This window comes from Gavia stellata, chromosome 3, assembly GCF_030936135.1.
Source record: "Gavia stellata isolate bGavSte3 chromosome 3, bGavSte3.hap2, whole genome shotgun sequence".
Lineage (NCBI taxonomy): Eukaryota > Metazoa > Chordata > Aves > Gaviiformes > Gaviidae > Gavia > Gavia stellata.
In genome coordinates, this window is record NC_082596.1 from 66,304,077 (window position 1) to 66,319,068 (window position 14,992).

Genomic DNA, 14,992 nt, shown 5'->3' on the forward strand with positions numbered 1-14,992 from the left:
TGCTGTTTCTGTTTTTCCTGTTTCCCCCTCCCATTTCACTGGGGAAGGGGGGACTGAGCAAGCAGCTGGCTAGGAGCTTGGCTACCAACCAGGACCAACCCACCACAGAAGTCCAGCAAAACACAAGTTGTTTGTAAGCTTTGGGCTCAAGACCAAAGACAAACAACAACAAAAAGTAGTAAAGAAATTTAGGCTGTCAGTCTCTGTTCATTTTGCATTGACAGGGGTTGTCTGTGCTTGCTCTCCATGCCTGAGCACTGACTTCATGTCAGAAAGTTAGGAGACTTCCCATTTTAAATCAGCTTAGTACTTTGCACATCTATAAAACAACAGCTTTTGAGATTGATTACACAATTCTTTGAGTAAAAAAAAACCCTGTTTGATCTTCTGCAAAGTCAGCGAGACCTTGAGCTGCTCAAGCTTTGCACAGCAATAAGAGCATTGTTTCTAGAAGCTCACTGGCAAGATAATGCATTTTAATCTGCAACCCATATCCAGGTTAATAAACACAAAGTAAGGTATGCACCATCCCAACTGAACAACTTCCATGCATCTGCCTATATCGTTTTCTTGTCGAAGAGAAGGCATATTGTTCTTAAATCTATTCAGTATTAGTTTAATTCTTAGTTAAGAAACCCTTATTCTGTGAGAATCCAGTCATTCTTTCCTGAGCTCCTTTATTGTCTTGCCCGAAGGTGTAAGTACATATAACACAAGCTTCACGAGCTAATACAAAACACCCTACAAAAGACAGAGTTGTCAAGGATGGTGGAAATGGTTAGAAAAGAAACAAAGCAAGTATAATAAAAGTATTCTTAAAATAAAAAGCAGCATTTATTACTAGATTATAATACATGCCAAAATAAGTGTCTTTTAAACCACTGAGTATGTTTATGAATTGTATTTACAGGCTTTTCCTCCCATTTTAAAACTAGAATTTGTTTTTGTATTTGCATACATTGTTAAAAATAAATATTTAAAAACATGATTCAAGAACAGATGCATATAATGAGGAAAAGGAAACCCCAGCTTGAAATGAAACCATTCCAGCGTAAGTAAAGAGAAAAGAATGCATTAGGGTTGAAAATTTAAATACGTTCTACTTAAACTGAGAGGGTAAAATTTTGTAAAAACAAGAACAGATCACCTGAAAACTAACAACGCAAGCCTTTTATCTTTTTTATAATATCACATCGAAGTTACACAGAAGACCCCAGTGATCACTAGGGAATCTGCCACAATCTAGTTTTTCCAATCCGATTAAGTCCATACTTCGTGGAATAATATGTCCTCCGTCTGCTGTAGGCCGAAAGTAAATGCGGTCAAACCTCATCTTGCACTTGTACTCTGCATCCAGGTTGGTATTGGAGTGGGTGTCCCAAGTGTAGCGGCAGTGTTGAGGTTTACCAAGAAACTCCCAGATATCTGTAATGTTGTTAGGTAAGCTACCTAGTTTAGTAACCTGAAAGCAGAAGGGGGGGGGGGAAATCCACAAGATACTGAATTCACAAATTTTACCTTCAAAAACAGAACTGAGTTGTCCCAATATCACTTTTTTCTGCAAAACATGAGTTGGTAAAAACAAAGATATTGGAGACGTTTCAAAATTGTGGTATTTCTTAGGATACTCTAAAGCATGACCAATTCCTGTAATACTTTCTAAATTCAAAACATGTTACAAAATAGATGTTCAGCTCTGAAATTTTGAGGTATTGGGGTCAACACCGTGTTCTTTGAAACAATGTTGTTCCAGTTCACTGCAATGGAATTTCATGATAGGGAAGGATAAAACACCGACCTTTTAGTAATAATGCACAAATTTCACTTTTAATATCAGCAGCCAAAGAGACTTCTAATTTTGAATGTCTCTGTGATGGGGGATTAATTTTAAACTCCCAAGTTCTATTTCTCCAGAGCACCCTCTTCTTTCATCGATTCTACAAGCATTAACTCTCTGACAATCAGAGAGTTGAGCAAGTAACAACCAGGTTCTCAAAACAAGAAGATGCTTTTCAAGTTGAAACTTCATCGACTATCCCTGCATCTTCAGATATAAATATTGCCAATGAAGCATTTTGTTATTGGGGGGTGGGGAGGAAGCTCTTCATGTACATCACCTCAGCTATAACAATGCCTCAGCATAGCAATGCTGCAGCTTCTACTTACTCACACTTCCACTTTTTAAGAATAAATGCTGCGTATCTCTGTTATGCCTAAGCAGGTCATTTCTCATAAAGACAACAGAAAAGCCTGAGATGATTTTGGCCGAGTACCTTCTCAAAATAACAAGGTTGCTTATTTCTATTTACCTCACTGTCTCTGAGGTTTGTATCCCCTCCAAATATAACAGTGGTGGACTCAGACTCCTTCTGCATTTTGTTTAACACTATTTGCAGTTGCTTCAAACGCTCCTTAGAGTGATTTTTAGTGCTCTCCAGATGAGAGGTCATAAGGCAAAGTTCATTACCAGATATGTTCACCTGTGTGTGAAACAAAGAGGCAATATCATTATCCTCATCATGATAAGAAGTTCAAAGACAAAGTCTAATCACAGAGTAAATTACTGAATGACAGACCTCTGGTTAATATTAGTTTTACATTGAAGAAAAGTGGCTTACAGGAGGTTAACAGGCTTTCAGTTTTGCTTTCAGAGGTTATGAGACTTGAAAACAAAGTATGGCCAGTAACTTACCTAAAAGATTTAAGTTTGTTAGTATGAAATGCAACTGGGTTTGTATGTTTGGAGAAGTTTTTCTGCTGTTTGAGATTGTCATAGAGTAAAGCCAGTCCAGCCTTTCCTGGGATTTTTTGTTTTGAAAGCAGAAATACAGCTGTTATAGAACATACTGCCTCACTCACATGCACAACCAAAAGGTTCCTCATCATGGAGGTTGTTGGAAAAGGTATTATCTCATGTTTCAGTACCTTCACTCTTGATTTCTTCAACATTATGGCAGTGAAATAGCCATCTATGTTACCTAAAGAGGAACAGGGAAAGAAATGGTTGAGGACACCTTCTGCCGTGCCATAAAGAAGTTAAGGTTCTGAAAGAGACCTTTTTACCATGATCTGGGAGAATCATGTTAATTCATAAGATGTACAAAGTCATTAGTTAAGAGTTTTGTAATAGCGGTGTGAATTTTTCAGATTTTTTTAAATGCAAATATTTAAGAAATGAGTTATCTATGGCACTTTTTTGGCTACCCTTGCTATCAGTCTTTCAAAATGCAGAAAAAATACAAAGGACACCATCAGGCAAGCAAGGTTTTCACATGCATAATTTGCATCAAACTATATCCTGATATCAAAACACAGAAATCAATTTAAGTGCTTCCTTCTTCACTTTACTCTTTTCATTCCTACAAATGGTCAGAGATTTTGGCAACGGAGACAGAAAAAAACCAAACTTACTTTTTCTGGCTTCTGTCTTTAGAAACTGAGGGTTATTTCTTACCTGGAATAATAGTGTAACTGCCTGCTCTCATCTGTAGAAGACAGAGATGTGGTGGGATGACCTCTTGTAAAAACACAACATCTGGACTATATCTGAAAGTGGCAAGACAAGATTTTAAATTAACTACTGAAAGGTAGTAGTGTTACACTCTGAGGCCAAATGGAACAGGGTCAGGGATTTCCGGTGCACCTTGTCCTCGTTTTCCTAGATACTGTAAGAATCTGTTTTATAAAAAAAGGAAAAACTCTCTCCATCATATCTAGTAACAAATGGAACAGGGTCAGGGATTTCAGGTGCACCTTGTCCTCGTTTTCCTAGATACTGTAAGAACCTGTTTTATAAAAAAAAGGAAAAACTCTCTCCATCATATTTAGTAACACGTAAACACATCACCACTGCTAAAAGGGAGGAGACTGATTATTATGGACATGGAACTGACATGGTAATAAAATGCATTACTTCCTTATACTTTGATCTTGCAAACATTTGCTCGTTTCGTATACTACATACACGAGGAATTCAACTTAAGCAGCTGCAAAGCAGCTTTAGAACATGTTCTGCAACTTCTAAGTTCTCCAGCAGGTTCCAACTGCCACCCCTTACAACAGATCCCCTCAGGTAACCTGCCATTCATTTTCTCCAGTGTCATCGATGTCAAGCTCTTATTTCTTAGAGCTGTGCAATCAGTAACGGTTCATGTGGTGCAGCAGTCCTGAAAATGCTGATTTAGACATGACTTTACAGCTGTCCCTATTTTTGCTGAATAGCCCTTCTCTAAGCAGATGAAGGACAAACCTAAGGCCTAATTTACAGAAGAAAAATATCATCACCCCAGGTTAACAAAATCAAGTGAAAATTGATTTAGTTAAGGGGTTTCTGATGTTTTAAGAGGAACTTAAATTATCACTTGTTTAAATAATTTAATTTACAGGGATAAGTTACTGTTTTAAGATAAATCAATTTACATAATTGTTAAATTGCTCATAAATATATTCATGGGAGGCTTCCACTAGTGAAACTACAAAAGTTAATAACAGATTCTATTGCTTTTATTTCACCTTGCACATTTTCTTTTTTGATAGACAAGTAAGAGCAATGGCAACAGAGCCAATTTTCACACAGCAAAATATTTTGTACTGAAGTTTCAAACAGTTTGCTCTAGCACGAACTTATTCATACTACTGGAATGAGACAAAGAAGTTTCTTGCAGTTTTACCCTTCTCCTATGTACAGGATGGAAGTATGAAGTATGCTTTTCATGTATAACTGCAACTTGAGCAATATTGTTCATTATAAAAATGCTTTTTAAAGTAGCCATTGCAAAATATTTAACCTTTGGCATGCTGCATTGGTTCACACCTCTTCCAAGCAGTATATCAACTTTTATTCAGCTGTTTAGGATTTATAAAGTGATTGTATTGTTGCATCTAATGTTCAGATCACTTGGGCGTGAAGATTTGTAAATACCTGAAACAAGAAGCAAAGATGAAGCTATACTTACAATGCCAGGTAAGAACAGATTCCTCTAGCTCGTTCTTTCAGATTTCCTAGATCCAGTCCATCAATGTTCCAGGTTATCAGTGAGAAGCTGCTGTCATCTTCTTGTTGCCTCGAGTCTGCACCATTGACACCGGCATTACTAGTAGTTGCATCTGCTGTGAGGTCAATACTAAAGAGAGAGTTTACTTGTTTGTCAACACGCATACTACTATTGTTCCTGCAATTACCTCCCTTATCTTCTACAGGACAATGTTTTAGACCCATCACAACTTACAGGTGGCCATCTAAAACTTTCCCAACAAATAAATTAACATGTATTGATCTCGACATAATTTAAAAGTGCAGTAACTAAAATGTATCGATGTCAGTCATGCAGAGCCTTAGCACCCAGGTGATGTAAGTGTTTTTCCCTCCTCCTTACAGACACAAGGTAACATTTACCATTCAGGTTTAAGTTAATCAGACAGCGAGCAATGTAATCCAAAGCACTTGAGTAATTCAACTCTTTCCCCATGATAGAGGCAAGCTGTGTATATTAGTTTTTCAAACACTTTCCAGCATATTAGAAACAAAGAACTGCAGACAGGACCTCCTTTTATGTGCCCATCTTTGTAGTACAGCCGAGATTCTTCTGATTGCTGAATGCTCTGGGGAGGTACATATACAAACTCACTCTGTGACGAATTGATAGTCCTCCTCTTTGGGAATATTTACCCCAGTTCCCACCTCAAAAACACAGCCCATGTCTTCCCTGTTGATTTGATAAAGACTAAACAGCACTGTCAAGGTTTCAGTGCCTAGGCTAGTAACTGGGGACTGTGTTGCTAAAGAGAACCAGAGTCTACCTGCTAATGCATGACTGTACTGGTTTTGGCTGAGATGGAGTTAATTTTCTTCATAGTGGCTCACATGGTGCTACATTTAGGACTTGTGACCAAACCAATGTTGATAACACAGGGGTGCGTTAGCTATTGCTGAGCAGTGCTTACAGAGTGTCAAGGCCTTCTCTGCTTCTCCTGCTGCCCCACCAGTGAGTGGGCTGGGGTGGGCAAGAAGTTGGAAGGGGACACAGCTGGGACAGCTGACCTCAGCTGACCAAAGGGACATCCCATACCACATGACGTCGTGCTCAGCAATAAAAGCTGGGGGAAGAAGGAGGAAGAGATGTTTGGGGTTACAGCATTGGCCTTCCCAAGCAACCATTATGCATGATGGAACCCTGCTGTCCTGGAGATGGCTGAATGCCTGCCTGCTGATAGGAAGGAGTGAATTAATTCCTTATTTTGCTTTGCTTGCACATGCAGCTTTCACTTAATCTATTAAACTGTCTTTATCTCAACCCACGAGTTTTCACGCTTCTAACTTTCCGATTCTTTCCCCCATCTCACCTGTGGGGGGGAGTGACTTGAGTGGCTGTGTGGGGCTGAGGTGCCTACCAGGGTTAATTCACAACAACGGTCCAATATAAATTCCTTGAATAAAGGAAAAGTCTACAACAAAATATGTTAAATAGTATAGCTAAGACTAGACAAACAGTATTTTGGCAAAGTTGGGATACTAGAGTTTTGTTTTTAAACACAGAATTTATATGTACACATGAAAATAAGGCCTTGAACCAAAATAAATCTATTCCCTAGAAGTTAGTACTGGTTTTGTACTTGGTGCTGCACAATGTAAGATTCCACTACCATGCACACGTAATCTAAACTGAACAGAAAAAGAAAAGCAGACAAAGCTAAGAGGTATTTAAATAGGTACATAAAGAGTTATATGTGGTATGTGCCTCCAAAATTTCCATGATGACTTTTTATATCTATACTGCAACCTGAAGGACTATGAGATGAAATATGAAAATCTGTGTAGTCTACAATGATCTTCCCCTGACTGGGAGGTCTCGAAATAGTCCTCCCTGCTGACACATCCTGCATGCCCCAGCTCAAGTTGGAACCCACAGTACAAAGACAGACAGAGGCCGGAAAAGAAAAAGGTGCTGCCAGTTTGATATAGATATATTCTGACTCATTGTGGACCACCTAGAGACCAACACTAATGTTCAGTAGGCTTTCTTCATACACGCAGTTATATAAAGCAAAACTAGGTATGTTGTTGTCAAATACAGCTTACTCATAACTATAAAGACAAGGGCTCTTCTATGTAATGTGCAAGTCTGTAATAAGTAAGTCTTCAGAAAAAAGGCCTCCCTTGGGACTGTGAATGGCAGGGATCTGTAAAAGCTCGATTCTACATGCATTTTAATACCCTTGGTAGGCCCTGCGGGTATGCTGTGATAACATCAGTGTAGGTAAGACACAGGATCTTAGATCCTGACTTCCACAGGTACATTTAGCAAGGCGTGCATGTACGTGTCAAGTTCATTTATGGAAATATAAATATGCATACATCTACTATATGATATACGTGCACAGTTTACACATATACAAATGTGTGTATACAGTAACATCTGCATGTGTATTACTGCACAAGACAAGACCATGAAAAGAAAATTACCTTGACCCTTCTCCGAAAGGCTCGCTATCTATGAGCCCAGAGGAAAGTGGCTGAAGCAGCCACAGAGGGAAAGTACAGCCCGCAAGTCTGACAGCCTCTCAAGGGGGGCCGGCTGTGCCCCTCGAAGGGGGCAGCCTTGGGAAGCCACGAGAACTAGTGCGGAAACATAACCGTGAGGAACAGAAGTACCTGCCTCACCACCTGGCAGCAGAGGCGCTCAGTCTGGCGGAGAGAGGAGCGCTGCTCCCGGGGGGGTCGCTACGACCCGGGAGACGGCTCTCCCCGGGTGCGGGGGCCCCTGCACCTTCCAGCGGAGGGGAACCTGCCTGCATCCGGGGAGGCGGAGGCACCGCTGCCCTCGCCCCCGCCCCACCGAGCCGGCGCCCCCCATCCACCTCCTCCTGTCACACGCCCCCCGCCCCGGGGGTCACCTACCAGCTCCCGGGCCCCGCGCAGGCCGGCGGCACCCCGCCTGCCGCCTCCTCCTTCTCCAGCGGCGGCTCGAAATAGGCGTTCAGCGCCCTCTGAAACACAGAGGCAGATGACGGGGAAGGGGCCGCCGCCGGGACAGCCCCGCGCCCCCGCCGCCGCCCCCGGGCGTACCTGCATGTGCCAGTCGTTGCCGGCCAAGAAGCGGCGCGCCACCGCCGCGTCGCTGCTGGTGATGGCGGCGAACTCGGAGCACAGCACCCTCCTCCGCTTGGCGAGGTGTAACGCCTCCTCTTCGTCCTCCTCCTCCGCCGGCAGCGGCTCCGCCGCCTGCGGGCGCCAGGCCGCCTCGGCCTCGGCCTCGGCCTCCTCCCGCTGCCTCTCCGCCGCCGCCGCCTCCATTGCTCCCCCGCGGCAGGGCGCTTGCGGGCGGAAGCCGGGAGGAGGCCCCGCCCGCCGGGGTTGCCGTTCCGGGGCGCGGGCGGTTGGCCGTCGGCAGGGCGGGCAGCATGGGGTTCACGGTGGAGAGCCTGAGGGAGGCCATGAAGTACATGGTTGAGTCGCAGGGCTTCGACCGGGTGCTCCGCAAGGTAGGGGTGGCGGGGGCAGGGAGGGAGAAGGCTGCGGGCGGCGCGGCGCGGCTGGCCCCCAGGAGGGGCACACGGGAGGGCGTCCCGCCGGCGGCTGGCCGCTAACGGCAGCCTCTGACGGGAGAGACGGCGGCTCGCCTGAGCCGGGGCTGCTCGTTTAAAAGCCGTTGTCTCCCCTCCCAGAATAAAAGGCTGAACCAGGGTGAGGTGTGTTTCCTTACGCGCAGTCTCGCTGTTGGAGCCTCGGCTGAGGCCTGGCGAAGCCGTGCTGTCCTGCCGGGGCAGCACCCGCCTCAGGCGCTGCCTCGGGCGGGCAGCGGCTTGGCGAACGGTGCCCCCGGGCCAGGCCGCCGGAGCTGGAGGAGGCCGAGGCTTGCGGTGGGCTGGCTGAACCCCGACGGCGGTGGCGTGGCTGCTGGCGCTGCAGGAGCCCGGTAGTGCAGGCCTGCCGTTGTTTTCCCCGGATTCGGGATCTCCCAACGGGGGTGTGTGGCCGTGATGGTAACACACGGTAGAAAACACAATTGCTATCGGGTAACTCTTTGAATACCAGAGCTGCCTTCCAGTACCTTTCTGAAGACGAGGATTGTGCTGAATAACCTTCCATGAGTTATTTAGTAACTAGTAATCTTCTCCTCATAGTACCTGTGACGAAGCTAACTTTCAGGACTGTGAAATTATGAAAAGATACTGCTTTTCTCTGTTTAAAAATAAAAAATTAGCTCGTTATAACATCTCACACCTCACCTTGAAGTCAGACTGAAAGCACAAGCACCTCAGTGCTCTGTGAGTTTCTTTCTACACAAGGCCTACTATAAAGAAATGTATTTGACTGGTACGGCTGTAATGTAATGCTACGTTATGATCAAAAAAAGTTGAAATGACATTACCGCGTCTTCTTAAATTTTGTAGTGTGCAGTAGTGTAGTTGATGTGTTCTTGAGCTCCTGTGTAGGGCGGTCCTGTGAAGCAGTTTCAGAGTTCTCATTAAGTTTTGCAATGCTAGAATTCTGCATTTGATTTCTATTTATTTGTGTAGCTGTGACATGGAGAGAAATAGTAAATATATCTAAGAAAACCAGTCATTTAAAAATTTATGTCTTGCATCTTGTTTCCCCAAGACATTTTGGTCTCGCAAATAAAAAGTATAAAGCTTTAAGTTTATGAAGTTCATCTATTTATAAAGAGTCCAATTAGCTGTTAGTCACTTCTTCACTGTGATAACTTTACTCTCCTTTACCTTAAAATCCTACTAAGTGGAGAACGAATGCAGTATTTCAGCTCATAAAGGTAACTGGCTGGAAGTGAGCCTTGGGAGACAGGCTTCTTACCTTGATCTGGAATACTTTCTGACTTTTTCTGCAATCTCCTTCTAGAAGTATGATGTTATGAACATAATCGTAATAACAATAAAAGTACAGTTTTGTTTGAACTTGAAGTATCTGCTGTTTTTCTGGGAGACACCTGAAGCCTTTCTTACTGTAACTAAATATGACTCAAGATCTTTCCTGTTCTGGAGAAGACAGATGTGAGTCTGAAACTTTTCAGCTCCAGCATCAGACTTAGTTTCTGGTTTAATTGCAGTGTGGTAGCTACATCGGGCTTAACGACTGTGGGTTTTAAAGCCCTTTCTCCAAAGCAGTGCATCGCAGTAGTGGCTGCAAGCCAAAGCAGCATACCTCATATGAGACAGACGGGTGGGAGGAGAGGCACAGAAGGGCTGGAGAAGAGAAGTACAAACCAGCAGCTCTGGCTGTGTAAGTCCTGGAAGCATTCAAATACTGAACTATTTTTGTCAAGAAGAGCAGGCAGCTAGTGCCAGATCAGAGCAATGACAAGGGAAACCAGATGCTTTCCTTGCCTTGCTGATGGAGTGGAGCACTCCCTGACGGTAGTGGAAGCCATCTGCTCCCAGTGTCAAGCATCAGTAAAGTCCTCATTAGAAATTCTGTCAGAAACTTAGGCCTCCAGTCAGTGCAGTGCAGCATGCCTGATTTAGGACTTGGAATTTTCATTGATCAAGGTGCTATTTCTGTATTAGGACACTGCCTCAGTGATTTCCCCTCTGCTTAATTCCAGCTTTTTCCATTCATAGATTGGCTGTGTACTACATCATCATTAGTATCATTTCTCTGCAAAATCTGGATAAACTTTGGCCTATCAGAAAGGAACATTGGCTGAAACTGAGCTCTTACACTGCATTATAAATAAATAGTGAAACTGGAGACATTTCCATCTTAATTCCTTTTAAGATTAAAAAGACTTAAGTCAGCTCAGCTGATATGGTATGGAAACATGTAAGTTAAAAAAAAACTTTGTAAAAAATTAGAAAATTGGTAGGAATTGCAACAAATACTATACCCACATTTCATTTGTGACAGTCTAAAGGTACTTCAAAGTCTCAGTGGTAGGTGTAAATACATATGCTGAATTTACCCCAGTTTTGCAGCTGCTTTCAGACTTTGAATATAGTGCTACTAACTGAAGAAACTTGAAAAAAGATTTTAAAATACTGAATTGCAGTAACTTCTTGGTCTCAAAAATCCAGCTTCTTGTGTTGGTTACAGGGAGAAGCACGGTACCATAGATGTACTGTAATTTTTCTATTTAACACATATGGGCTGGAATAAAAGCGTATAGGCAAGTCATGATGCTGTAATACAGTGCAATACAGCCTTGGATACTTCTACCTAGGAGTATGAATTTCAGTTCAGGGAGGCCAAACTGATTAGCATTTCCAGTGCTCATTTCAAAATACTGACTTTTACTGAGGTTGCTCTAATATAATGATTAATGAATTGGTGTCAGTCTCATTTCCATTTTGTGAGCTAACAAATAAACCTTCACAACTATGGTACACACAGTCAGAGCAGTTCTATGTTCCCTCTAATCTGCCTTTTCAGTCATGGATTAAAGCAAAAGGAAAACTGAAGACGAGTGTTTTCTCCTAAGCGATTCCTGAGAGCATAGCAAGTATTGAGGTTTTGTTAAGCTGTCACTTGAAATATTTATCTGCACTAGAAATACAGACTTTTCTAAGGCGACAATCTTCTGCTCAAAATTTATGTAAATACCTAATGTAACAGTTGAATTACTGTATTTTCCGTCTTTTAATTTGTCTTAGGAGTCCAGAATTAAACAAGATTTACTTTCAGTTTGATTCAGGGCAGTATCAGGTGTCGGTACTGGCATCAGTAAGCTTTTTATTCTTTTTTTGGTTATACAGATGAAACTTCTTTCTGCAACTCCTGGAAAAATTGTTTGTGAAATGAAAGTAGAAGAGGAGCATACAAACAGAGGTGGCACATTACATGGAGGTTTGACAGCCACACTCGTGGATGTGGTGTCAACAACAGCGTTGCTGTACACAGAAAGAGCAGTGCCTGGGGTCAGTGTGGACATGAACATCACGTAGGTATCATCCACCACATTTACCAGAACATACTAACTTTTCTTCCCCTAAGACAGTATTGACTCCATTGTATGTCATTTCTATGCTGTAGTACCCACTTAAAAAAGGTGTTTTCTTTGGTTTCAGAAGTCTTGTTTGATAAATTAAGGGAGGGGATTGTGTTTGGGGATATTGCCATTTAGTTGCAAAATTCAAATTGGACTTTCATAAACTTTTATTAATTATACATGTTTAAGAGATGGTACCTGTTCATTCATAGAATATGAAGGAATGTTGATGTGTGGTAAATTTTAGTCTTACAAAACTAGCTCAACTTCTGTCTTCGCTTGTGAAGATATGTTAGCGTGTCCTCAAACACCAAAATCTAGGCTAAGCAGCTTTCTATAAACCCTTTTTCAGTAGTAATCCATAAAAATGTTAAAACAGGAAAAATACTAAAACAGGAAACAGTTTAGCTCTGTTATACGCTCACATAAGAGATTGAATCAGAATTTCTCACTGGAGGAAGATTCCTTTGCTCTAGGTCATTTAAAGGTAGTTTTATATTGAGAATAGTTCTTCCTGTAATGCAAATTTAAAGCACAGTGTCTTTAAAAAACCCCAGTTGTTCTGAAACCTTCTTTGATCATGCTATTATAGCTTGTCAGCTTTGCTTTGTTACTTTTAACGAAGAGATTATGACTGATTGGAACTAAAGTAATCCTACTTGGAATGACTAACATAGAGTGTTAAAAGTTTTGGAAAAGTAACCCCTCATCAAATTGTCTTAAAAAAAAAATGTTTAAAAGTGTGTGGGGAGTGATGTGTATCTTTACCAGGTTCCCTCCTTTCCCCTCCTGTACCTTCTGATGTCTCCACGGGGTGGGTGGGACTGGAACATCTGTTTAAGCTTTATATGGCCACTGTGATGACCAGGAAATTACTGGAAATGAAAACCTGAAATTCTCCTATGATTATGGGTTTTTTCCCTACAGCAGTATAACAGGAGGCCAACATCTGAATTATTTACACTACCAAGTATGCCTACCCAATAACATAAGGGCTACAGTCTTAAGAAAGTGCTCTCTCTGGAGGTGATCCAAAATGATTGAGTAGCATAACCTTTAGGAAATGTTATGTGAAGCAGTAGTAATAGCTTTGTTTACCCAGACTACTGCTTTCATTGAACAAGTGATATTGGATATCAAATATTGCTATAATACAACTTTTTGCTTTTTGGGAAGGAGCTTTGTAAAGAGTTGTCACAAGGGAACTATTTCAGTAATGGAAAGAACAGAGGGAAGCAGAGAAACTTTTTTTTAATCACAAGAGGATCAGCAGCAGCCTCTGAGAATAAAACAAGACTGAAACCCTGTCCCCTGTCAACTAATGGGGTTTGTGCTACATCAGCATTAGGCATGACTGACATACTTTTGACATGGTGTCATGTATAAAAATGGACTGGTTGATGAAGTTTATTTCAGTAAGATTTATATCCAGCAATTACACATTCTCCTCTAACATTTTAATATTGTTCCCTTACCACAGATCATGGTTGGATCATGTTCCTCTTAATTCTTTCCAGGCATTTTGTGGGGGAATTTCTTCCTGTTCCCTGAGGACTGTGTTTTAAAAGCACACCCTCCTACTCATGTAAATAAAGACAAAGAGTTATCTAATGTGAATGGAAATAGTGTTAAACCTGGGAAGTTTGACGGCCTCCCAGATTTCCATGACTTTTCTCTGACCAGGATATGGGAAGCAGTTAACCTATGCTTAGGTTCCATACAGAAATGACTGTCTGGAGCCTTTATAAACAGAGACATTTTGCAGCTGAACCAGCCAGACGGGTTGAGAAAGGCTGTAGGGAGCCAGCAGTGGCTGGAGTAGGACTTGGAGCTGAACTTTTAACTGAGATCTTTGATACCCAATTGTTTCTGTTCCAAAATCTTTCTATCCTCCATTTTCTCAGAGAACTCTTATACTGAATTACCACTGCAGTGCTTAGAGGAACTCAAGGACTTTAAAGAAGTGGGGATTTGCAAGCAGGCAGTTAGAGAGGTGTGTCTTTATTACTCACTTTTGCTAATTCCCTTCATGATAATCTAAAATGCAGGAATATTCTCGGATTTGTGCTCTGTACAGCCTCTTACCTGTTAATTTTGTTCTTCATTGAAGATATACTTCTGCTGCTAAGATTGGAGAAGAGATACTGATTACAGCTCAGATTTTGAAGCAAGGAAGAAATATTGCATTTGCCAGCGTGGATTTAACAAATAAGGCAACAGGAAAGTTAATTGCACAAGGTAGACATACAAAGTATCTAGGAAATTAATATAAGAAAGTAATTTAAAGAAGAGTAACGTTGGGCTTAAGAATCCCTTACAGAATGATTCTCTCATTTATGCAATAAGACATCATCTGCACAAAGTTGTGATAGTCTATATATTAGTCTCACTCCCATAATAAACACATTTCTTAATTACTACCAGAATTGCTACAAGCCTAAAATTAGTGCCTATTTTGGGATGAACAACAGAGTGGGATAGCATGGGGATGCATCTGGCGTTTTTTTGGTCAAGATAGCAGAAGGAAAGAGCCTTTGGACCCACCATATGGTTTACCAGCATGACAGTATTTTAAGAGATCTGTTTTCTTTGCCTGTGGTGTCGTCGTGTGACAAAGCAACCCTGTCTTCAGGTCCGTCACAGTCACATTCAAACAGCACTACATATGCTTACAAACTAAACTACTTGTTCTGTAAGATGGTAGTACAGAGTTCCTATAACATAGTGTGAAGCCAGTTTTAAAGTGTAAAGCAGGCTAATACAGAATGTAATTTACTGATGCTTTGATGTAACAAATTCAAAAGTATTCAATAAAGCTTTCTGAAACAACCTTTTTAAAGATTATTTAATAGTTTTGTAATCTCTTTGCACTGAGTAAAAGCTTGGCAGCATGGAGCGGTTGAGAGAGGGTGTGGTGGAACCCTTGTACACAGATTCACCTGAGATTGCATCATCATCTCCCTGTGATTCCTGAATGTGAAAATGCAGTTACATCATCAGGGCTTTTCACCTCTACCTACCTGAAGCTCTGGCTATATCTGTTTAAAAATCAT

The 14,992-nt window shown here is 41.7% G+C and overlaps 2 protein-coding genes across 2 annotated transcripts; one reads left to right on the plus strand and one right to left on the minus strand.

Annotated features, from left to right (window-relative positions):
- Window positions 1-670: 670 nt before the first annotated feature.
- TDP2 (tyrosyl-DNA phosphodiesterase 2) lies at window positions 671-8,293 on the minus strand. Its single transcript, XM_059815640.1, has 7 exons — window positions 8,066-8,293; window positions 7,898-7,986; window positions 4,956-5,123; window positions 3,455-3,546; window positions 2,860-2,978; window positions 2,310-2,480; window positions 671-1,462 (listed from the first exon to the last, which is right to left on the minus strand). The coding sequence occupies exons 1-7, from the start codon at window positions 8,291-8,293 to the stop codon at window positions 1,181-1,183; spliced, it is 1,149 nt and encodes a 382-aa protein (XP_059671623.1). The 3' UTR covers window positions 671-1,180.
- A 67-nt stretch (window positions 8,294-8,360) lies between these two features.
- ACOT13 (acyl-CoA thioesterase 13) lies at window positions 8,361-14,783 on the plus strand. The gene is made up of 3 exons (XM_059815510.1): window positions 8,361-8,481; window positions 11,707-11,891; window positions 14,050-14,783. The coding sequence occupies exons 1-3, from the start codon at window positions 8,401-8,403 to the stop codon at window positions 14,204-14,206; spliced, it is 423 nt and encodes a 140-aa protein (XP_059671493.1). The 5' UTR covers window positions 8,361-8,400; the 3' UTR covers window positions 14,207-14,783.
- Window positions 14,784-14,992: the final 209 nt, after the last annotated feature.

Bases quoted from the DNA above. Each gene is read 5' to 3' on its own strand.
- TDP2 (XM_059815640.1), bottom strand. From the start codon at position 8,293: ATGGAGGCGGCGGCGGCGGAGAGGCAGCGGGAGGAGGCCGAGGCCGAG. The intron at 7,987-8,065 runs GTACGCCCGGGG...TCTGTGTTTCAG, and splicing joins GCAACGACTGGCACATGCAG to AGGGCGCTGAACGCCTATTT. The intron at 3,547-4,955 runs GTAAGTATAGCT...TGCCACTTTCAG, and splicing joins ATCTGTTCTTACCTGGCATT to ATATAGTCCAGATGTTGTGT.
- ACOT13 (XM_059815510.1), top strand. From the start codon at position 8,401: ATGGGGTTCACGGTGGAGAGCCTGAGGGAGGCCATGAAGTACATGGTT. The intron at 8,482-11,706 runs GTAGGGGTGGCG...TTGGTTATACAG, and splicing joins TCGACCGGGTGCTCCGCAAG to ATGAAACTTCTTTCTGCAAC. The intron at 11,892-14,049 runs GTAGGTATCATC...TCTTCATTGAAG, and splicing joins AGTGTGGACATGAACATCAC to ATATACTTCTGCTGCTAAGA.